Source organism: Barbatula barbatula, assembly GCF_947034865.1.
Source record: "Barbatula barbatula genome assembly, chromosome: 16".
Taxonomy (NCBI): domain Eukaryota; kingdom Metazoa; phylum Chordata; class Actinopteri; order Cypriniformes; family Nemacheilidae; genus Barbatula; species Barbatula barbatula.
In genome coordinates this window covers 7,814,607-7,839,529 of record NC_136779.1, presented here as the reverse complement: position 1 = coordinate 7,839,529, position 24,923 = coordinate 7,814,607, and the positions used below count along the sequence as shown (strand labels likewise).

Below are 24,923 nucleotides of genomic sequence, written 5' to 3'. Positions count from 1 at the left end.
TAAAAATATGGATGACGAATCCTTCACCTTCTATCAAATACTCTCCAGAATACATATTGTATTTAATACATATTGCGTGCAGCCATGGAAAGAATTAGGAGAGCATTCCAAATTTTCATTTGTTAGCTGTATTGTGGCCATTCCAGTCCAGTGTCTGTTGAATTTAATCTAAATCAATCCTCATCCAACAGCAATGTAAAAGACTGACAGCATGACAAAACAAGACAATATTTTTCACGAGTTTTTAAAAGGAGTATATGCCATTTAATATGTCAAGTACATACAGGGTTTTTAACAGATATTTAATTGTTAAAATATTTTTTATTTTAAATAAATGGCACAATTATATGACTTTTAATCAAACTAAAACTAACCAAATCTAAGGTAAGAACATGCAGCTTTTCAACAACCTGTATTTGAAAAATAGAGAACATTTTTATATAATAAATATGGTTTTGTATACATGGATACAACATGGTTCATGAGAATATATTTCTAGATCAGTCTCCTCCCTCTGTCTAGTGCACAGTGATGTTTGCCTTTCATTGTATGCTAACCAGTCCAGCCTCTATGTATTAGGTACAATATGTGTGCATCATCATGCGTCCATAAGGGAAGCCACCTGATGTCCAAACACGAGCACCTTCTCAAACCCATTTTACTTTTCTTTTATTCCCCCTCAGACCACGGATCCACCAGATCCCCCAGACCTCCAGGAGCAAGACGAGCCAATGCATGAGCACCTGCTGTATGTAAAGAAGACCTCAGTGGGCCGTACACATTCTCTGCCTAATGATAGCTACATGTTTCTCCCACTGCAGCCTAATGCGTCCCACATTACCCACACAACCTCATCTCACCTCCATCAAACAGGTAAAGCACTTAAATGTGCACTGCTTTAATGCATATGGAACAATTTACAGTAAATAAGTTGAGGAATCATGAGTGTTTATAAGCGTGTAATAGCATAGTAGTAAAAGCGTAATAATATGATTTATGTAAACAATTGCTAGATTGTGTCATATTGATTGTTTCTTTACACAGGGTCGACTGAATCTGTCCACTCAAACACAGAAGAGCCCATCCAGCATCTGACTGTGCCCACAGACCTGTTTCGACCAATAAGTCCTCATAGCCTATCAGACTCTGAGAGCATCCCACGAATCCCCCCACCTCGCCGGGCAAACACTCTCTCGCGCACCTTACGCAGACAGGTGAGCTCATTCTATTTCAAAAGACGGAATGACTCATTGCTTGTTTAAATGTTGACGCACACCTGCTTTCTTGATTGTATTCTCTCTCTGCTTGTCTTTACATGGCAAGTCTTCTATCCAATAGTTTATGCCTTTCGAGACTTATGGGAATGTGATTGATGTAAAGTCTGACACCTCTGCACTGTTGATCTCTCCCTCTGGCCAGTACATTTCTGCTCTTAATCCTTCCTGCATTCTCTCCTTTTCTCTGCTTTCTTTTGGCCTGCGTACCCTCTAATGTGACTTACCCCGAGCAGCTCAGCATGGTCCAACCCAAGCCTGACCCCGAACTGCTCCTGAGACACAGATACTCCTGTTTCTGAGAGAGCCGGAATGGGGTGGTTAATTCAGCTGGCCTCCTTACCACAGACCCCTCAAACTTCACCCCTGACTCTCTCCTTCCTTCACTTTCCACACTCCTGAAATCCTATTGCTTCAGCCCAGTGCATTTCACCATGGCTACTGCAAAGACCAAAACTGTTGGTTAAAGATCAGAGGAATAATAAAACAATAAGACATAAAAATAATAAAACGTTTTTTCAGTTTGTGACAAAAAAATTCAGACCCCTTTTTTGTGCAACTGCCTTTAATCTACAGAGAAACCGTTGTAATTTATTCTCTTTTATTCCAATACGTCCATTTTGTGTAACACGGAAGTGACCGGGTGCTTCTTGACTGTTGTGCTTTTTTTCACCACCAAACTTTAAACCCTTTTTTTCTCCAAAAGCGTAGCTGAAAATCATATGGCCATAACTTTACATACAAGGTATGAGTAATTTAAAAAACGGATTTGGAAAGAGCTTGAACCCAGCTGTCATGTGGTATCAAAACTGTAATATGTAATTTTTAACCGTGTGTTGGGTTTTCCCAGATCGCATCACACATACTTTATGGTTGTCTCATTAGGTCTTTTATTGTAGCGAATATTTGTGAACAATTTCAATTATTATATTATTATAACACAATAAAACCAGCTAGGTTAGTTTGTGTTATTAATTTAACGTTGGGGCAAGTTGTCACATTATCGGTAAAATATTTCAAATGTATTTTACGAATGTTCAAAAAATGTTGGTCAAAAATATTTTTTTTATTTTTGTCTTGACAAAAATGTGTCCCGTGTTATTAATTAACTTGTGTTTATTGATACTTTACTGATTAAATTTGACAAAGTATTGACGCTAATAGTGGTTGAAATCTATTGTGACAATTTGCCCCTTACAACGTTTGTTCAATAAATCACACTGCTTATCGTATGAACCATTTAATAGCAAATACTTTGTTTGTTTTTATATAATTACTCTAAAAATTTAACTTAGCCCGAGATGAGTGAAAAAAAGGGTGGCTAGTAGCCCCAATGTCCCGTCTATACTTTACATGTTTTCTTAAATTTTCTATTTAGAACCTGCCAAAAATATATGTCACAATTATACATTCTTTGCATTATTAAAACAAAAACAAAGTATGTGTCAAAAGGTTAGGGGAGCATCTAATGTGCAGCTTATGGAGCATTTATCTTTTATTACCTTTTGCTTTAACACTAGCACTACTATTGAATAACTGTCCATTATATTTCTCCCGCCGTTAGGTGGCAGCACAGCTTCAATTACTGTATACAAGTTTCAACACAACAGATATGTGTATGGCTCGGTCTCTGTCCTCCATTGGCTAACTTTCTAAGTTTGACATGGTTCCTCTTGATCTTTAACACCTCCCAAAACACCCACCCACCTCTCTTCTACTGGGCTGATTCCACACTACAACTCCCTTTATTAGAGGAAAAGGAGCAAATCTCCAGTTATGAAGAGACCTGGGTCTTGTGGTCTGTTGCAGTAGCCCAGTGGCTCAGAGTGCAGTCTGCCAAACAGTGCCTGTAGGGTAAATCTTTCTCTGCCCTATTTAAACCAATACACATATTACATACTAATATTTCACTAAAAGTGCAATTGTTACTGTACGTTTTCACCTATGTGACTTCTCCCGTACCAGTGGCATGTACTCAGGCAGTAAAAATGTTCATAAGGTACAGCTAACTAGTTTGTGGAGATGTGAAGATACAGAGCGAAAGGTCAGAGACGGATATTCATTTGGCAATTTATCCAGTATTCCAGTACACTTTCTGAATTGGTTGAAAGTGCACACAGTGAACTTAACAATAACACAGCAAATACTGAGAATGTTTTCAACTGGTGGTTAACTGGTCGCTGCTCTAGGAATGTTACTTTAAACACGAATGTGTAACTGCTATTGGGCAAGTTTTATTGAACTTTGATACACTAGCACAATTTAAGAAAACTTTTTTGTCTGATAAAGGTTTAATCTGCACTCATAAATTTGATACAAGTTTAAACTTGCTGAAACTAGACGCCCGAAGCGGTGTCTCTATTTTTCTAATTACACCACCCATCGTTCGAAGCAGAGAGCTTGTGGAGTGCAATGCTAATGGTGAACTCCACTCTAACCCCACGCTACCCCCCCCCCGTCCATTGGCTTCTAAACCCCTAACATCTCATACTAACTACTCTCACCTTTTCATGTCCTAATCCCTAATGTTACCCCCTACCCTCCCCTCACCTCCTTCGTCCCTGCTCTCCTCAGGTGGCAGTGAGTGCTGACTCTCAGGAGACTGTGTACACAGAGGAAGGGGACAATGAGGGTCCCCTGATGAACTTTCCACCTCAGCAGCAGCCCCAGCCCTCACTCTTTCTGGTACCCGCCACGCCGGGCGCCTCTCCGAAACCATCCCGATCTAGCGTCCACACGCAGCACAACCCCTACGACCAGTACAACGTCTTCACAAGACGCGCAAACTCTCCGCCCCCCGCCAAGCAGGAGGACATGGACTCGGTGGACCACGAGGTATCCTGCATCATCAGGGCGGGGCTCTCCGGGAAGAGTGACGACGGAGGCGTGATGGATAAAGGTACGATTAGGTGTCAGCTCAAGAAGTACCACAGTGTGGACACTCAGGGTCAACGAGCGCTGCTGCTGCCGCGGCCCTCGTCCTGGCTTGATGACCCGCGGCGGCACTCCGTCGAAGTGTTCTCGTCCGTGGAGAGCAGTCCCCAGCGCAGTTCCATCTCCTCCGGCTTCGTCTCGCGAGCCGACAGCCTGCAACAGCAGTCCTCGCCACGCACACGCAAGAAAAAAATGAGCCCCCCGTGCATCTCTGTGGATCCACCGGAGGGGCAGGAGCTTCCAGGGGGATTTCACCCAGCACCACCTCCGCTACCAAACCGGGACACTTGCCTGAGGAGACGTGCTCCATCTAGTGAATCTAAGGAGTCTTTCGATTTGGGTGGAGTAGGGGAGGCTCTGTCTCAAGATGGTGTTCCCAACTCTAAGCTCTTGACTTTGCCTAGCTTCTCATTTGAGAAAACAAGCTCCGAGCACTGAACATTGACTCGTTCACGAGCCCACGCACACGGTCGCACGCATACATACACACGCACACAGCACACGATGCACTTGGTGTATCCGTGATGGTGATAGTCATAGTAATAATATCTTAGAGAGTAATAATGCAACAAAGGTGAATACTCCATGAGGGATAGTTACTATACCTTGTATTTTTCTCTACTGCCAAAAGAAAACAAAAGGACGTGCTGAGGATCAAACAAGCTAATAATAAGACTCTCCTTAAAGACCTCATGACGTCCTTACGGATGTCAGCGCGGAGCCTGAGGGAGCGTGTTCCCTTCTGGCTGTTTGGAAGAATTCACACAGCACTGTATCGATGAACTCCCTTATGGGCACTGATGAAGGTACAAAGCAATATGAACGTTTTAGAGACACTATTTTCTTAAATTATTGGGCCATAGTGTTTGTAAAGGATGTAGAATTTCTTTTTTTCGGTTTGTCATGGTTTGTCATGGTTTTATTTGTGTCTTTTTGTGATGACTTTTTTTCTCATTAATGTTCAAATGGTTGTTTTCCGTTATTTTTTCACCATAGGATATTTTTAGCCTTCTAGGTTTAAAAAAAAAGAAAAAGGTTTTCAAGTGCCGGGATCCATGTATTTGTAGGAATAATGATGATAATAATAATATTCATGATATATCTCTTTAAAATAAAGCATTAAACAGTCCTTGGATTTTTAAGCACAAGTAGATTGATGTGCCCTGTCTGAAGAACAAGTCTTGTGATTCATGAAGCACAAACATGGGATGGTATCTGCAGATTGGACTGTAAACTAGATGTCTTTATGGGTACAAAAATGTGCACCCGAACCCAAAGTGACCTGTGATTGTGCTACACAGACCCGACCCGGACCTGTCCAATATTTTGAAAGCTGGACCACAAATTCCACAGCAAATTTCTGTTAAATCCGTTACTCCCTCGTACGAGATTGTGATGCAATCCTCATTGCTAATGTGGTATCCATGTTATTCCTTTCTTGCCAATTGAACAAGCAGCATTACTTTGCTATTATCTATGTGCTCTAAGCCGAGTCTGAACAACAATTTAAAATAAAAGAAGACGCTTAATTTATTTCAATATAAACATGGAATGGGATAAGTTGCAATGTGTGTGATGGTGGAATAAGTCCCGCCTTCTAAATAAAAGGGCAAATAGTCAATTGTTAAAGTCACGTTGTCACTGCTTTAGCTATGGTTGCCATAGAAACATGATGTGTACATGTGCGTTTGCTGCCTACCTGCCCTGACTAAGCTCGCTCGTGGGTTTTTTTTCACCTAATTTTACCTGTTGATTTTTACCACAAACGGTGCTGAATTTTAATCGAATATAAAAAAATATTAAATAGACCCGGGACCTGAAGTAATAGGATTTGGACCGGACCCGGCTAACCAGTTAAAATATAGACCCGAACCTGTGCGGGTCCCGGGTCCTCCGTGAAGAACTCTAGTGTAAACTACTTTTATTGACAGGTTTATGGGCAGAAAAGCACTTGGATTAAATCACCTCATGGGCAGGAAAATGGGTCACATGTAATACACCCGCAAGCTGAAATTCTAGTGTGTTCTCATCAGTTCTCTTAAGTAGACAAATAAATATTTATAGTGTCAGTACAGCCCTATACAGTTTAAAAACAATTTGCATAAAAAGAGGGAAAAGCCTCAAGGTACTTGATCAAAGCAAGTATTCTTCAGTTGGTATTCTATTCAGTCACCCTATGTTTAAGTTACAGTACATTCATCCCTTATGTTTAATTCTGACTGAAGATCAGAAACTTCTGTTGATTGAAGTGGTTGTCAAGTGATCTGTGAATGACTTACTGAAGCTCCCTTTGGTTTCCACAATAGCTCAAATGAACATCTGCAGGCTTCGAACTCAGGGTTTCATCATGTCCAGCTCTGTAATATAGCCTTATTTCTCTTCAAAGCGTTTGGCTCAGCGTGTGGTAAAACCTGCTTTTAACATAGGACCAATTTCGGAATGATTTACCCGCTTCATTTTGGCCCTGTAGTACTAGCCATGTATCAGATGTGTTGTGATCAGTGTGCCTAAGGAGTTAGCTGCACAATGAATCCGAATATAATGATTTTAGAATGTTTATATTGACTTACTGATGTTCTTTATTGCTCATCACCGCCGCACGAGACATTCTGTCATCGTATAAACTCTTTATTAGTGTTGTGTAGTTCTACCTTTAGGACATTTTGAAGCGCCGATTGTGTTTGACCGAAGTGATGTTAAACTACAACAACAATGCAAACGGTTCCTTGTTCGTCATAACATTTATTACTTTGATGTATTGGCCAAGTGTTTGAAGCAAGTTAAATGTTTGTAACCCCACAGTGATGACAAAATTCCCTATTGCTTTCTTTTAAAATGGATTCTTGGAAACAGATCGGGCTACCAGATGGACAAGGAAAACGTTCAGGTTATTGGTAAACATCCTCAGAAGGAAATGACATTTAACCTCTGCTGTGCTTCTATGGCAAGCTTCTCTGTGGGTTTCTACTAGGAAAATGCAGCCTAAAAAAGCCGGGGACTATTCGATATACAAGCTCCCAGAAGATGAGTATTGGAAAATCTACAATAACTTTTATCACACACAATGATTCGATCAATTATACTTGTAAAGCATGACTTGGTTCCCCTTGAGCACAGTGTAAAGAAGGCCTGGCTTTTGAGAAAACAACATCTCAATAGATATTTTTGGGTGTGCAGGTCTTGTTTTCGATTTAACAAATTTGTCTTTATTTGACTGTCAGACAGTGACATGGTCGACTCTTGGGATGGAGGTCGCTGCCATGTCGATGTGCTAAAAGCAGATAGAGGACAGGCTGCTAGAAGACCTTTAAAGCACAAGCTATGCTGTGATAGTCTAAAAAAACTGATGAATTATTGGATTCATGAAAAATGAAATGCATTTAGTCTGACCTACAGTACCCTTCATTTCTGTTTCTTTTTTAGAATAGTTTACTTAAAAGTTAAATAAAATCTTTATTTGTTTTCGCTGCTAGAGCACAAATGTGACCCTGCACCACAAAACCAGTCATAAGGGTACATTTTTCGAAATAAGGATTTATGCGTCATCTGAAAGCTGAAAAATTGGTTTTTAATTGATGTATGTTTGTTAGGATAGAACAATATTTGGCCGAGATACAACTGTTTTAAAATCTTGAATCTGAGAGTGCAAAAACAATCTAAATATTGAGAAGATCGCCTTTGAAGTTGTCCATCAGGTGCTGTAGCAGGCTGTTGCTAGGCAGAAACAGGTTTGTTTTAGTACTCTCTATTGGCTTACAGCTGTAATGAAGTTGTGGAGAGGATTAACCAGAAAGTTGGAATTCTAAGCTTTACATAGATACCAAACTTGAGTGAGTATCTCCCAAGGAGCGGGCAGCAGCCAACGAAGTTTGTAGGCGTGTTTTTTTTCGCGATTTTGCTGCATCCACTCACAAAAATAAAGTTTGGATATATTTACAGTAGCTATGTCTTCATGGAACATGATATTTTCTTAATAGTTAGATGATTTTGTGCATTAAAGAAAAAAATCATTTTAAAACATTTAATGTGCTACTTTGGACTGGTTTTGTGGTCCAGGGTCACAAATGTGATGTGTTCTTTTTCCTTCTCAGAGAAGCTGAGACACGACGCCTCAATGTCTTTCTAATGGCACGGTTTTATCTGAAGGGAATAATGATCATAAGTGCCACTGTTCATCTGAACTGCATAACCAGCAATGGACTGTTACACAGGAAAGAAATGAAACCAAAGTGGCTGTAAAATCTCATAACTGACATAATCATGTGTGCGAGAGAGAATCCATTTCAAACAGCATTACTGAGATTAAGCGAGAGGGAAGTTGAATGATGGAACTTGATAATCACATACGGCATGGCCCTTATGTCCTGCTGAGAGACTCATTCCAAAGCACAAATCACTCACCCATAATGTGCATATTCATTAAACATTTTCTTGTCTGTTGGAACATGAACTTCGAGTTGAATTGGTCATCTGAAAGAATTTATCAGAGATCTTGGTTTTGCTTACCAAAACCTTTCTCAAAGCACAGTGTGCTCCTTTCAAAACAACTTTTCAGGATTTCCAGGAAGACAAAGTAAGTTCCTTTGGCTTAAAGGTTTTCTTCATGTCATTCACCTTAAGAAACCTTTATCGATTTGACTTTATTTAGGTGCAATTCCAAACTGATAGAAAGTGCCAACAGAAACACAGATCCACACAAAACCCTTCTACTCTGGTATGAGATGTTGTCCCGATGAAACCCACGTCAACTGACTGTTTAAAATCAATGATGGATATCATTTTAAAATGGTTAATGGTCTGTCGAAGATTAGTTTTCAAAAAAATGTTGTTATCTACTGAGATTGATAGATCTATCATTGTCTGTTCTAAGAATACCAGAATATTGTAAACTTAAAATCGTTACATGAGACTGTGAGAGGATTTGCTGTTCAGCCAATATAAAGATATCCAAAAGGATGGAATGTAGATAAAATTCATTTTTGAAACTACGACAAACAGTGTTTTAAGTCAAGCAAAGTAATAACGGGGCTAGCATACCTCTCTCTTCACAGCTCTGTCGATGATGCTCTGTTATTTCATGATACACTGTTACTTTTCACTTTATTATTTAATAATATATAAAGGCTTTGCTGCACATTGTGAGGTTGTGAGCACTTACAGAGGCATGAACATGATACTCTCATGTTGAGAGATGATATAATGAATTTGTGATGATCTCAGATCATGATTAGCTGATTTGGTTCATTTGTCGCATGCTTTTTATTATGATTACCTTAGTTAGTGCCTTCAATGACCCCGTGGACCTTTAATTTTTTATTTATTCGCACTGTATCATTTCTGTGCACAAATTGCTCACGTAAACATGAAAAATGGCTTGTCTATTGACCCGAGGTGCACAAAATTATAAGTAAATGTGATGTTTATACATGAAGAGTTTGGTTCCAAAATGAGATAACTTGAGATCATTTTTCTAAAATCATGTTTTTTCATTTTGCATCCCAATTAATATAAATCAAAGTGCACTTGGTTTGTTTTGATTCAAACCATAATAGCTAAACAAATACAGCTAACTAATACAATTAAACATGAAAACATCATAAAAAACATGATTTTTGATTTATCATCTCATTTTGGAACCAACTCTTCATATAGTGTATACTGTATATTCTGTATTTGTTTACAAGTAGAGAATGTATTCATATATACTATAGTATTAAAATAGTTATCTGGTTTTCTTCCATTTTTAAAAGTTACTGGAGAAAAAAGGTTTAAGTTAACGCTCAAGAGATACAGTATTAGCAATTGACTCAAAGCGAATGCTTAAAACATTAACCAGATATCTGTGTGAGTTGACATTATTTTAATCATACTTCTTAAAAGTACAATTTTTGACAGTCTGTGAATACCAGGCCAAGTCCCAAAATCAAATTCTGAGATGATGAGCATTAAAGTTAGATTTTCAGCATCAATCTTTGACATGGCTTTACTCAGTCAATATTAAAGATATCAAAGTTATATTTCAAAGAATGTACTTGATTGTTTATGATTTTATTGAGAAAACTCTAAGTCACCCGAGAAAATGACTTTAGCTGTGTTTTTACAGACTGGGTAACATTTTATTTCTTTGTTTTAAACTTTTCAAATATGACCATAGTAAGCATAATATTACTGGGTGCATCTTTCACACCAGAAAAGACAGCACTTTATAAAACCCGCTGAGCAAAACACACTTACAAAATATAACTTCAAAGTAATCAAATTTTACATTCCAAAAGCAGAGATAGAAGAGAAGATAAAGAAAAAGCAGCTCATAGCTGGGGAGTCTGTTTTCTCAATGGGCACATCAGTCCTGAAATTGGATTGGTTCATCTTTTATCTGAAGGTCAGTGTTTTTTCTCCAACCTTTCATTTATCAGTGCCCCTATCTCTTTAATCATATTGGTTTATTATCCTAAAGAGTACTAGTACTGAAGGTCTGGAACGTATCAGCGCTTTCTTTGGCCAAGGCCCGTCCAAGAGGTCATATGACTGACAGGTAAAGCAACCAATGATGTTTTGTGTCATTTTTAGAGGCATGGAAATGTCCCCGCTATAACAGACCGGTGTACATTCACAAAGGTGTCCAAAGTTAAAAGAAACAAAATTATTTGAAGTTTATGCAGTGAACCTTGCATGCTTTTTAGAATTAAGCGTTTAGTCGATTTAGAACAGATGACTTTGTGTTGTTTCCAGGCGGACCCTTAAAGAATGCAACACGCATGTCTCCCGGAAATCCTGTGAAATTCAACCAATCAGATGATAACTTTGAACGTGCTGAAGTCTTTCCAGAAAAGTGTGCCTTATGCATCAGACATTTAGCCAACAGTCCCTGGGCTTGACGTCTGAGGCTGAGACTAAAAGAGTACTAAGCAAAGGACTTTGATAATATAGAGTCCTCTATATTGCAAGTTTGGCATTTGGGTGAAACAAGTCATATTTCCTAAAGGTTTGAGTAAGAAACAAAAAAAATACAACAGCTTCTTTTTCAATTAGATTCTATAGCAATCTTGCAAGTAGTCTCTGTTGAAAGTTAAAAAAGTGGACTATACAACTCAAGTCTTTTGAATCGTTTGATTCTTAAAAATGTCTCCCTTGTGTTCTGTTGAATGTCATCACTGTAAAAAATAGCATCTAAATTATTCAAATAGCACAATTGCAAATGATCACAAATAGCAATATTATTTCATATAATTTACAAAACTTTAACAGAGCCTATTGAAAAAATTGAACTAATTACTTCAAATGTTTTGTTGAGGCCTGATATTTTTACAGTGATGGGAATTTTCCTTTCTGGTTTGCTGTTCCTTTAAGGAGATTGATGATTCACCAAAACACCCCTTCTTCCAAACACACATGCACACCCACTTTTACTTCTAAAGTGGAAGCCTTTGGCCTCAAACCTACGCAACGGTTGAGGAAGCCAAGCACAAGCTTTTTAATAGGCTGTATCTCCTGTTCCAAACAGAAGCTCAATCCGCCCAAGATAATCACATTAAATGAAGAGAAATCCGGCACGTCTGCATGCACAGTGACACCCATCCCTCATCAGAAGTGTTCATCAGAATTGTCTACAGAAATGGGTATCCAAGTTTTTTTATTTCTCACAATGGCCATTGTCTTTTAATAGGGCCTGTTCTGAAATGCGTTTTGTGGCGTGTCTGTTTAAATCATTTAACCCTGTCTGCAATGCAGTTTGGGTGGCATACATTAGGAGCATCTGCTGATGCTATCTCCTCCACTTCCTGTTGTTAAGATCCGTGCCATGTAGTTCTTCACGTCCCTATCACTGACCACGCTTATCGGGAACATGGCGAATCCATGAGAATCCAGTCGATTGAGATGGTAATCGTAATGCTTGTGTAGGAGCCTCCTGTTATCTTTTTTTAGAGGTTTCTACATTTTGTGTGTAGCGAGAGCAAATGGAAGAAATGTTGGAATGCTCAGATCAGGGCGTCTCTGGTGGTAAATTGTAAACAGAGATTTGAGCTTTTCAGCTGTCTAATTTTTAAAAAAAATATCAATATTTTTCTATCTGTCTGAGAAAAGTTGCAGAAAACATTACAAACATCAAATCTGAAGCTTTGACTTCAACGTCTCAATCAGACACATACAATGTGAATGATTATGACGTTAATCCAGCAAGCACACAGACGTTTTTCTGAAGGTGCATTCGTGTTTCACAATAAGAGATAAAGATTGATGTTCTTGAACTTGCAGCTAAGTTATCCTTGAAGCTCCAGCAACTTCCCCGTGGCATATGAAGCAACTTATATACATCCTTTCTCCACATCGTGAACGCCTCTGATGATTCATTCAATGCCTAAGACGGTGTTACACCTCAGTAATTATTAATGAGCGAACCAGACAAGTGTGAAACTTCTAGCTTCATGCATCTTAAGCGCTTTAAAAATATGGCATTGGGAAAATCTTGACATTTCAGATCTATATTTCAAATCTAAAATTCAAATCATTAGTCCTGTTAGAATAACCTATTTGGGTGATATGAATGAGCAAAATGCATTGGCCTCCCATTGCTTCGCCCAAATGAATCACAAAAAAATGCTAAAACTGAGGTGCAAAGTCTCATAGGGGACCGTGAGGTGATGTGACAAAGTATAATGTTATCACTGTAATTCGCTGGTCCTGCTGTGATTGCTCCATTTTTACATTCAAAATATTCAGTTTTATGCCCTGCTCGGCACTATGATTCCAAGGTCGTTGAAAGGCATGTCTCCCCACAGCCATGACATGTCTATTAAAACTGAGTATACAAAGCTAAAATCTGTCAATTTGTGTGAAATCAAGCTTTGCTAATTCTGGCAACACTCGGTCTCTCTTTGCATAGCGAGTCCGTCTTCTAACCCAATCTAATGATGATCCAAGCAGTTTTGGCTCATTGAGTATGAATGAAACTATTGTAGGATGAATAATCCTTTAGACTTCCTCACACTGCAGCAGAATTTGACCCAGTTCCCATCTTTTTCTTTAGGTACTGACAAAACATAATTCAACATTTCTGGCCTTCACTAAACAATGTAAAAGAGTATTTTTACTGAATGTCATATCTTTTTTTATTATATAAAACGTATCTATACAATTAAAAGACTGTGTGAACAAGAAGCGTTAATGAACAATGATAAACTGAAACATGAAGTTATTATAACATATTTTTTGCTAAAACCAAAGGCATTGAGCATCATTGATGTTGAATTATTGACACACACTACTATGCATATAAATAAAGGTTGACTGTTTGATGTATCTTTAAGAAAGTAATATGGATTTATGACACAAAGAATGACGACAAAACCTTCAACATTATTAAGCAAATTGTATTTGTAGGGAAGTCAAGTCTCCCATAGATTCTCGTGTCAGCTTTCATGTTCTTGATGATATTGCTTTCAGTCAACGTCTGTATCTGTGATCTCACTGTCCCTGGTTCGCTTTAATAATTCACACTCATCCAGTTACCACACTTTGATTCCATGCAAACAGCATTTCTGTTGTTATAGCTCTAACTGTGAGGAACTTCCAAAATTGTGCGTGCATTCGGGCTGAAATTAAGCTTACATCGTGCTATCCAGTGGATGTTTCATTCTTGTTTGGGGCTTTAAATAATCATGTTGGAGAGCACAAACAGAGAGGCAATTTGGGGATTTGCTGTTCCCCCTCAGAGATGAGTAATGCTCTCTTTGCATTGGTCTGTTATGGACTCATCCTGTTTGTGATCATTTCATTTAGCTGGCCAAGACCTGATGCGTTGCAAAAAACAGTTTTTTGGTAAACAATATCTAAAATATCTATGTCTTAAATTAACTTCTTTCTTTTCCTCTGTTGACAAATAAATCAGGCGTAGTTTACAACTGATAACACCAAAGGACAAACGGATGCATTTCATGACTTGAAGTGCAGAAAAATGTGTCTTTAGTTTGACTGACTGCTGAATGGCAATAGCATTCTATTCCCCACATTCTCCTTTAGCCTCTCTTATCTGATTTAGTCATTACTGTCAGTTATTAGCTCAAGGAGGCACAGTAGATAAATAACAGCCTCATTTCCCAGTGACGATCGCACAGTTAAGTCGGTTGTGGGGGAAAAGCCAACATAGCCTTTAAAAGTCATTTTCTAACCAAACTAGACCGGCCTCTTATTTAAGGTAATCTTCACCTGAGGCCTGCTGCACAAGAAATGCTGAAATGGTAGCTTGGTGTTTAAGATAAAATAACAATGATTTTGATAAATGTATATTGTTTACAAATTTTTTGTGTATTATAATTATTATCATTATTATTTTATCTGTATTAGTATTATTGAAAGTATAATTTGTATGCTTAATGCGTTTATCAAAAATGTAATGTTACTTTATATCTTTGGAATTATGGAAAATATTTAGTAGGGCACGTGCATACAATATTTCTCCACATAAGTACTGCAAACCTTCAGACATACGCAGATGAAAAGCTTTGTAAGCTGATGAAAAACATTTCAGTCAAAGGACCCTAAACTTTTGTAGTGCATGTCCAGCTTAAAAGGCCATTTGATTTTACAATCCCTTTTTTATGCTTCGTATGCACACTAGCTCCTCAAGTTTCTAAAGTGTCAACAGAGCCGCACGCAACAATAAAATAAAATTGGCTGGGCGACTCAAAGACAACCTGCTTTCCATGTATGAGGCTTCAAGAAAATGTCTTTCATCTGCAATTTCAACAGACAAAACACTACAGCATGTTCTGTCCCTCGATAAACACATTCATTTAGCCTGCGGAGAAATAACTGAAGGCATTTATGGGTATTTCATTTGGCATGGTGCAGTATTCACAGGAGATTTCGCCACGCAGAAAAAGTAACGACAGTACATCCATAAATATCTGATCTACGGGGACAAAAACACAGAAAATGAAACCAGTGGTCCGAGGTTGAACACGTGTCACCGGTAACAATTAACGGCCATAATGGACACGGAGGGGTGTTTGTAAAAGCAGAGGTCTTACCGTAATAGCAGTGCTTATACTATGACTCGTGTATGATTAGGGATGTGTGTTGGCCGATTCCCATTCTAGGTTTCATATCCTCTATCCCCTGTGAATCCACTCTGGGTCATCCAAGGTCTGTGCAAGTAGGGAACATTTGAAGCCATTTATAATTCACTAAATAAAGTGCCACTGGCTTTTCACATTGGATCCTATTATTCGGTTGACTCTTTGTTACGCTACTATTCGAGTGTCCTTACTAGTTCAGAGGGGAGGACACTATTCCTGGAAGCAACAGTGAAAGCATGCATAATCCGAATGATGGAAGGACGGAGAACACCTTAGGTCCCAATTTCTTGGGTCAGGTATTTTTTTACATCTGTTGTAATGTTCAGGTGTTTCATACTGTCAATGTTCACTATGGGAGATTTTTAAAGAGATAGTTTGGCCAAAAAACTCTTCTCATTTCAAACCTGTTTGACTATATTTCTTCTGCAGAATATTTTGAAGAATGTTGGTAACCGAACAACGGCGGTACCCATTAACTTCAATTCTATGGATACAAACCAATGCAAGTCGATTGGGTTCCACCGTTGTTTATCACATGATGTGATGACAGTTTTCTTGGAGTCCATAAGTTGAACTTCTGGGTCATCGAGACTTTAAATGTCCTTTGGAAAACAAAACTCTGCTCATCGAGGTGAAAGCTGTGATTAATTTAGACTTTTTTGGTTATTTAGCACACTGTTTATTCAATCTTAACAGTGCATCTCAGCAGGGCTACTCTGGACTTGACTTTCAATTATTCATTACTGTAGACTTAAATTGTGGCCTGAATAAATATCAAAGCTCTGCTAATGGTTGTGATTGGCTATCTGAGATGCATAAATAAACTTTCACATGGTCCTAGGGGGCAGTATGGTGTAGGGTTATGCTTAGCACACAGCCATTTACTAACATCAGTCATCTCTCTCTCCCTTCTGTCGCTTTCTTTACTCTCTTTTCCTTCCTTTAAGACTGTAACACAGGAAGAAGTGTTTCTATTTCTTTCTAAGGCTTTTCCTTTTATGTTTTCGTGAACCTTTGAAGAACCTGGTAGGATTGTTCTTGTAAAGAAACAAACTGAGACATACTAAGGCTTGCAATTGTATAGCTGATCAGGGGCTGCCAGTATGAGAAAGAAATTATAATATTTCCATCGTTTTTTAATAGACAAAACAAATCGTGGTGTTATTCTTTTACTTCTCAGTATTCATCAAATACGAGCGATTTAAATATGCTCAACAAATATCTTTCTCTTAAAGAACTTAAAAGAAATACCTGAGACTCAAATGCACTCTTTTTTACATTTGACATTTACATCCGTCTGAGAAATTCAGTTCCCCTTCAGTCGGTCTCTCGACGTTGTGAGAGACTGACTGGGGTTTGATCTTGAGAACCTACCTTCTCCGAGATAATTAATTATAAAACGCCAATGGGCTTGGCGAATGGACACGCACGCCAGTCTCCGCCCCGTGCATACGGGTATAAAGGAAGATGGCGGCGGTCATTCACTCATCCTTTGTTCTTCGGAACCTGTGTGTTTGCTGATGCTACACGCGATACTCGACTTCGAGAAAACTTTTAACCTGCTGGATTTATGACGCGGAGCAGCGGACTTCTCCTTTCGGTGGACTTCCCCTGGGCGTTTCGGCAGAAGGCTACAGACCTTAAGAGGTAAGTCCCTCCGGCTACGAGCATGTCTCGTAGCTGTATCCTTGGGTGCGACAGACTCATCCCGGAGTCTGACGGCTATGATTCCTGTGTCACTTGCTTGGGGCTCAAGCATGCTGAGGCAGGTTTCACTGATGCAATGTCCCGTGTGTGCGGACATAGCAATCAGGGTGTTGCGGTCACGGTTGGCTACGTTCTTTCGAGCGCTGCCACCACCCCGTCTGTTTCCCAGGCGTGTGTTCAGCTGCCGTTTCGGCGAGGTTGACCGCTTTGGCGAGCGGCGGGGGTGATTTAGGGACTCCGTTAGATGTTGCTCCGTCAGCTGCACGCTCGCGGACCATCTATACCCCTTCACGCTCACCTGGTTCGTCCCCTACGAGCGGCAGACGGCCGTCTCATAGTGGTAAGACTTCGCACACGGATGATGACGCTATCTCTATCGCTGCGTCGGACAGCTGCCTGCTGGCATCGGATGCGGAAGACTCCTCTGATCTCCTGTCGTCAGGCAGTCGAGCTCCGGAGGAGACTGACGCTGAGATGTCGGCCATGCTTTCCCGGGCAGCCGCGTGCATCGGGTGCTCGACCTAGACTCCCGTCCAGAGCATGTAAGCTCTCTTCGACACTCGTCGAAGGCTTGCAGTGCTGCTGGACGAACCGCCTCCGCTCTCCACGCCATGGCGGTCCTCCAAGTTTTTCTGGCGAAAGTCCTGAAGGATTTGGACGGCGGGAAGTCCGACCCAACTCGTATGAGTGAGCTGAGTACTGCCACAGACCTCGCGCTACGAGCGACTAAGGCCACGTTACGTGCCCTGGGTCGGCCGATGTCCACAATGGTGGTCCAAGAGAGGCATCTGTGGCTTAGTCTTGCGTGGTTGAGCGGCGCCCAGAACGCCGTTCTGGATGCGCCCATCTCGCAAGCAGGGCTGCTTGGTGATACCGTGGAGGACGGCAGTTCTCCGCGGTCTGGAAGCAGACTGAGGCGATCGAACAGATCCTACCACGCCGCTACGTGCCCGCCAACAGGTCGGCATGGTCTCGGGCACAGCCTGGTTCCCAGCAGCCCTGCCCTCCCGCGGCGGCCCTCCGGTTGAGGAACCTCCCAGAGGACAACCCACCAGAGACGTAGCCCCCGCGAAGAGGGCATCTGTTCCCCATCAGCAGCAGAGGTCCTTTAAGCGGCCCTGACGGGATGAACCAGGGGGAGATTTTACTGGGCCCGAATCCCGGCCTTTCCAACGCCAGATCGGAGAAGGACGCTGCCTGCCGCGTTCCATCGAGTCTGGGCCCTTTTCAGGGTCCGGCGCCCACATACTCACAAAGAGACAAATCTCCCCTGGGTTTTCCTCCACAACACTCTCGTCCAGACGGTGTATTGGATGGATCGGGCCGCCGACCGCAATCTCCCCCGGACATTGCGTCAGGCCGCCTGAAGCAGGTAAACATACAGAGCCGTCAACCTCCCGGGGGGTCCCCCCTGTGCGAGGTGACCGTACTGTCAGCCACCGAACCAGCCTCCCCCGGCACGGTGAAGCAGATTGTCCCTCTGGTCCCGTTGTCGCGGTTCTTGGGCGCTTGGTAGCGCACCAGCCCGTCACACTGGATAGAGAGGTCCGTCTCGGTTACTCGATCCAATTCGCCAGGCGCCCCCCCAAGTTTCGGGGCATTCTGTACACCTCGGGGCGAGGAGAAAATGCTTCCGTACTTCGGCAGGAGGTCGCCGCCCTTCTGGCGAAGGGTGCGGTCGAACCCGTCCCTATAACCGATATGTCGTCCGGGTTTTACAGCCAGTACTTCATCATGCCCAAAAAGGCGGGGGGCTGCGGCCAATTTTGGATCTGCGGCGCCTGAACAAGCACCTGCACAAGCTGCCATTCAGAATGCTGACGCAGAGGCGCATCCTGGGCTCGGTACGTCACCAGGATTGGTTCGTGGCGATCGACCTGAAGGACGCGTACTTTCACGTCTCTATTCTCCCCCGACACCGGCCGTTCCTACGGTTCGCGTTCGAGGGAAGGGCGTATCAGTATAGGGTCCTGCTATTCGGTCTGGCCCTGTCTCCACGTGTTTTTTCCAAACGAGTGGAGGCTGCCTTAGCTCCTGTCAGGGAGCAAGGCGTGCGAGTGCTAAACTATCTCGACGACTGGCTTATCTTGGCACACTCGCGAGATGTGTTGTGCACGCACAGGGACCTTGTGCTTCGGCACCTAGACCGCCTAGGCCTCCGGGTCAACCAGGAGAAGAGCAAGCTCTCCCCCGCGCAGAGCACCTCTTACCTCGGTATGGAACTAGACTCTGTCCGTATGTCAGCACGTCTCGCCAACGAGCGTGCACAGTCAGTGCTGCGCTGTCTGAGGTTGATCAGTCAGAATCCCTCGACGCCGCTGAAGAATTTTCAGAGGCTCCTGGGGCACATGCCGTCCTCGACGGGGGTAATCCCTCTCGGGTTGATGCACATGCGGCCGCTTCAGCACTGGCTACAGAGTCGGGTTCCCTGGACGGCGTGGCACGCCGGCACCAGGCGGATTACGGTAACGCCTCAGTGCCTTCGCACTCTCTTACCCTGGTCAGACTTGACCTTTTCTCCGAGCGGGGTTCCGAGGCGTGTCGTGGTAACGGCAGACGCCTCCCTGCAAGGGTGCGGTGTGGTGTGCAAGTGGGCACGCAGTATCGGGTCGGTGGACAGGTCCCCGACTGCGTTGGCATATCAACTGCCTAGAGTTGTTGGCAGTCCTTCTGGCACTGAGGAGGCTCCAGCCCCTCGTGCAGGACAAACACGTGCTAGTCCGGTTGGACAGCACGACTGCCGTGGCGTACATCAATCGCAAGGCGGCATACACTCACCGCAGTTATCACAACTCGCCTTTGGAGTCAGCAGGTGAAATCTCTGCGGGCCACGTTTCTTCCGGGCAACCTGAACCAGACAGCCGATGCGCTCTCTCGACAGTGTACTCCCCGCGGAGAGTGGCGACTCCATCCCCGTGCAGCCTGGCTCATGTGGGAAGCGGTTCGGCAGGCACAGGTGGACCTGTTGCCTCCCCGGACTCCACCCATTACCCGCTATGGTATTCCCAGACCGAGGGTCCCCTCGGCACGGATGTCCTAGCACACAGCTGGCCGCGGGACAAGCGGAAGTACGCCTTCCCCCCCAGTGAGCCTCCTTGCACAGGTCCTGTGCAAGATCAGGGAAAAGGGGCATCAGGTTCTGGTGAGTGGTGCCATACTGGCCCAACCAGACCTGGCTCTCGGATCTGGTAGATCTGACGACGGCCCCCCCTGGCCCATTCCCCTGACGAAGGACCTTCCGCAGGGGAAGGGCACGTTGTGGCACCCCAACGCAGGCCTCTGGAACCTCCATGCCTGGCCCCTGGACGGGACGAGGGCTTGCCCGTTAGCGGTCCGGGAGACTGTCTTACAGGCTAGAGCCCCTCCTCTAGGCGGTTATACGCTTATAAGTGGCGCCAATGTGTCCTGGTGTTCTCCCCGGGAGGAGAACCCGCGGAGTTGCCTGATCGGATCAGTGCTGACCCGCAGGTAAGTATCCCTATCAGCACAACCTGGTCACCAGGTTCCTCAGGAGCGCGAGAAGGGTGTGTCCACCTTGGCCGCGCTCCGTACCCTCTTGGGACCCTAATGTGGTCTTACAGGGCCTTGGTACGGCCCTGGTGAGCCCCTAAGAATTGCCAATCTTCCTCAGTTGGATGAAAGATGCACTCTTTGTGGCGCTCACCTCCATCAAGAGGGTGGGGGACCTACAAGCATTCTCTGTGTCCCAAAGGTGCCTGGAACTCGGGATTGGTAATTCTCACGTGGTCCTGAGATCCTATCCCGACGACGTGCCCAAGCTTCCCACTACTCCCTTCCGGGACCAGGTGGTGAACCTGCAGGCGCTCCCCTCCGGAGAGGAAGACCCAACCTTTTTATGTGTTGTGTCCAGTACGCGCGCTGCGCCTCGGTCTGGAACACACACAGAGCCTCAGAAGCTCTGAGCAGCTCTTTGTCTGTTCTGGGAGACAAGCACTCTTGTGACTCGCTAGCCCAGTCAGGGTCGCTCCGGTAGAGGTCGTGATATCGGTGCAAGCGCTGTGGCGTTTAAGATTGATCCCCAGTCAGTCTCTCACAACGTCGAGAGACCGACTGAAGGGGAACGTCTCGGTTACGTCTGTAACCTCAGTTCCCTGATGGAGGGAACGAGACGTTGTGACTTCATGCCACAACGCTGCACCGAATCACTGCAGTGAACGGGAGTGCCCTCTCAGGTTCCTCAGTACAAAGGGTGAGTGAATGACCGCCGCCATCTTCCTTTATACCCGTATGCACGGGGCGGAGACTGGCGTGCGCGTCCATTCGCCAAGCCCATTGGCGTTTTATAATTAATTATCTCGGAGAAGGTAGGTTCTCAAGATCAAACCCCAGTCAGTCTCTCACAACGTCGAGAGACCGACTGAAGGGAACCGAGGTTACAGACGTAACCGAGACGTTTTCATTCGAGTGACTGTGGAAGTAAGCAGCAGACAGTGCTGAAATGTCACACCATGGTTCAGAGCAATTAGTAAGAACTCCACAGGAACAAAAGAACCTATGGATGCTAGATGACACATTGGAAGACTACACCAAACTTTCTTCTGCGGAATGCAAACAGTATACATTTTTCCAAGTATGTCATGGCCACTTTTCTTTCATTCAATGTAAGAAAATGAAGTTTGGGGTTGTCAGGCTCCAAACGACAAAAAGGCACAATGAATGTGTCATAAAAATGTGCCATACAACTTGCACTATATTCCAAGTCGTCTGAAGCTGTACTTGAATTGCTGTGTGGATTTTTCACCCAAAAACTCTTTCATCCTTTAGACTTTCATCCTTTAGACTTTCACCAGCCTTTTTTCTAGAGAACACAAAAGACGACATTGTGAAGAGCGTTTATAACCAATCAAAATTGTCCCCTATTTACTTCCATTGTATGGACACAAAACCTTGGAGACGTTTTTTTAAATATCTTCTTTTGTGTTGCACAGAAGAAAGAGTCACAGGCTTTGAACAACACAAGGGTGAATAAATTACATTTATTTTATTTTTAGGTAAACTATCCCTTTAGTTTTAATTGTCCTAAAAATCTCAAATCTGTCTTTGGCTAGTTCATTAGCATTTATTAATAGAAGGAATGTCCAATTCTTAGACAAATATTTAGTTTTAGTCAGTCATTTTCAAAAAATATAGTTATATTAAAATATTATGCACAAAATGTATTAATCACTTTAATATTGAGTTATTATGGTGCTTATGCATCATTTTGGAGTTTGATGGCTCCATTCCATACTTCCTTTCTATTATAATCTCAGGCAATTTATAACTATTTTATGAGGTGGTTTATTCGTTTGAATTCGTAATATCCCATCTTTACATTTAAGTACACTTTGCTTTAGCCCTGATGACGTAAGGGGGGCAGTTAGGGATATGTCCTTGCTGAGTCAGTCTTTTCGGTAATGCGGGGTTAATGGTGCTTTAGCTTCTCCAGAGTTGCAGTGTAAAGACTGAAGTCAGCAGATCCATCATCCTGACAGAAGGCAGAGTGAAGTCCTCCGTCAAAGTCATAACCACACGTGACTTCACTTGACATTCCCTGTACCTATAAGAAAACATTGCGTTCATGAGGTGATCTCCTGCCGTCACAAGTACTCTGCCGGCGGCAGGCCAAGCACTTCTTCAGCAGACAAAACTTCACATGCACAATAAATCCCAGCCAGGAGATGGATGTTGTGTATTTACTGTTGTGACTGAAGGCTTTTCTAATCGTGACAGCTTAGGGAGGTTTACACACATAGTGTTCCTATGTGTTCTTTCGGCTGATTTGTTTTCCATTGGTTGATTTAAATGTTACACAACTCTTCTGTAGCTAAACAATAGCACATGGTGCTAGAAATACATATGGGTTGCATGAACTGATACAAGAATGAAAGTCCTTATATTATATTGAATGAAACTCTAAATATATGGAATGAAAATAGAATATATTGTATGAAAGTATGAGTATATGAAATGAATATTAAATATATTGAAATAAAGAATGAATATATGGATTTAAAAATGAATATATGAGACTAAAATTGAATGCAATTAAATTGAATGAAATGTATGTGAATATATTTAATTAAAGTGTGAATATATTAAATGAAACTGGCGTGCCCTCTTGTATTTTTATATGTCATTTTTCAGATGTTGAACAATGAGTGAGTTTGCGCGTAATCTAGTAGCAGCAATTTGATATAATAACGAATTAATAAACACGCTGGCGAATGCATGTACAGGCCAAAATGCTGGCAACCGGACTCAATGCGCTTCTTACGATGAAGAAATACCTTGGCTATTTCAACGAGGAATCCATTTTAAAGAAATCAAACTGAGAAGGTTGTTATTCTGATAACAAGGAATAAAGTTTTACTTTATTTAGTAATATCAAATTTGCACTTTCATTCAATATCTTTAGAATGTCAATCGATATATTTAGAACTTACTTTCCAAATATTCTAGTTTCATTCAATATAACATTAGGACTTTCATTCCATATATTTAACACTCTCATTCCATACATTAAGTCTTTTAATCCAATCATACAGTACTCTAAATAATATTGTTTAAAATATTTTTAGTTTTTTAGTTAAAGCCCAACCATTATAACAGTGTAAGCTACCACAGCCTGTCAGGTTCAGGCCAACGTGCTTGAGTTTGAAGTGTCATGAACCTGCCAAATTCACTGACTGACACACTGCTGGACTGACCCATGGATGACCCACCTCAGATCTGTCAGATTCCACTTAGCCGCCGATTTCTGACACCACTTTGAGTCAAAATGATTTACTACACATGGACTGTCCAGATAACTGCACTCTCCATGACTTAAGGGACATAACAGAGTCACCCAGACAAGAAACCTTGTACTTTGGCTTTCACTCACTCCCGTGTCTCCGTTGGTCCGGCTGTTCTGTTTACTGTTATAATAATTACACCACCGCTCTTTCCAGCCAGAACACAAGCTGAACTTTATGTCATGTTGATGTGGCTGAAATTACTCAATCTGTTGTATTCACATTCTATACTTCCCTATTATCTTTGCTGTCTAACAAGGCCCATGCCTGCTTCTGTCCTCCGTGGTTTTTAGAGAACGGTGCAAACCTGTGGGCAGACCTGCAAATACTTTTCTCTCGATCTAATGACTCCCTGGCTTGTGAAGGTGAACGAATCGCTGCCAAAATGTGCTCAATAACAAGCCAGAATAAAGCGCTATTGAGCCGAGGCTGGTGTTTGCCTTGTGCACCAGACCGTATTATTGACGTGCATCCTCCATCCATATCAGAAGTCAAAAATCAGCCATGCCCATTTCACACAAACCTCATTTTTAGCACCTTAAGAATTATTTATTTTTTACCAACAGGTAAAGATGAACCGGCCATCAGATGAACCGGTCTATATTAAGGTTGGAGATCAAAGATCAAATTCCTATAGTTGACTCTGAGAGACTGAAATATTTTCAGCCCGGTTGGTCCTTATTATCGTCTTCCTTATCCAACCTGCCTTAATTTGGTTGGTTTTTGAAGACCTTCTTGAATTGATGAGTCAAATGTGGTATTTGATAAGCCGGGTGCCACTGATTGCATTGAGGTTCTTTTGACATATTTTTAAATTAGTGTTTTGGATTTCGCTCTGACCTCTCACCAGCCCGTGGCTTCTCTTTAATTGAGATGCTGTATTTGCACCGACTTATTGCATGATGAAAGACGTGTGTTAACCTGGCATAGAATTGTCACTGAAAGTCGCATGAATACAAATGCGTTATGCAAATAACTGTTCACCCTCTATCTGAAAAAAGCAACCTGTCCAATAAAAACGACTCAAGCTACGTGCACAAACAACTTTTTATTACGACAACAGTTCACGTTTTAAATTTAAGCACACACTATCGATTATTATGAAAACGACCCCATGCCTTTTTGTGCAGTCG

General features: G+C 42.3%; 1 protein-coding gene across 1 annotated transcript in view; it reads left to right on the top strand.

Moving 5' to 3' along the window:
• cacna1g (calcium channel, voltage-dependent, T type, alpha 1G subunit) overlaps positions 1-5,358 on the top strand; it is a gene marked incomplete at its 5' end in the record, with an annotated part of 173,676 nt that extends 168,318 nt beyond the window's left edge. Inside the window, 3 exon segments of the mRNA XM_079476970.1 lie at positions 684-873; positions 1,045-1,214; positions 3,849-5,358. Of these exon segments, the coding sequence (XP_079333096.1) occupies positions 684-873; positions 1,045-1,214; positions 3,849-4,646 (1,158 nt within the window). The 3' untranslated portion in view covers positions 4,647-5,358.
• Between the last annotated feature and the right edge of the window lie 19,565 nt (positions 5,359-24,923).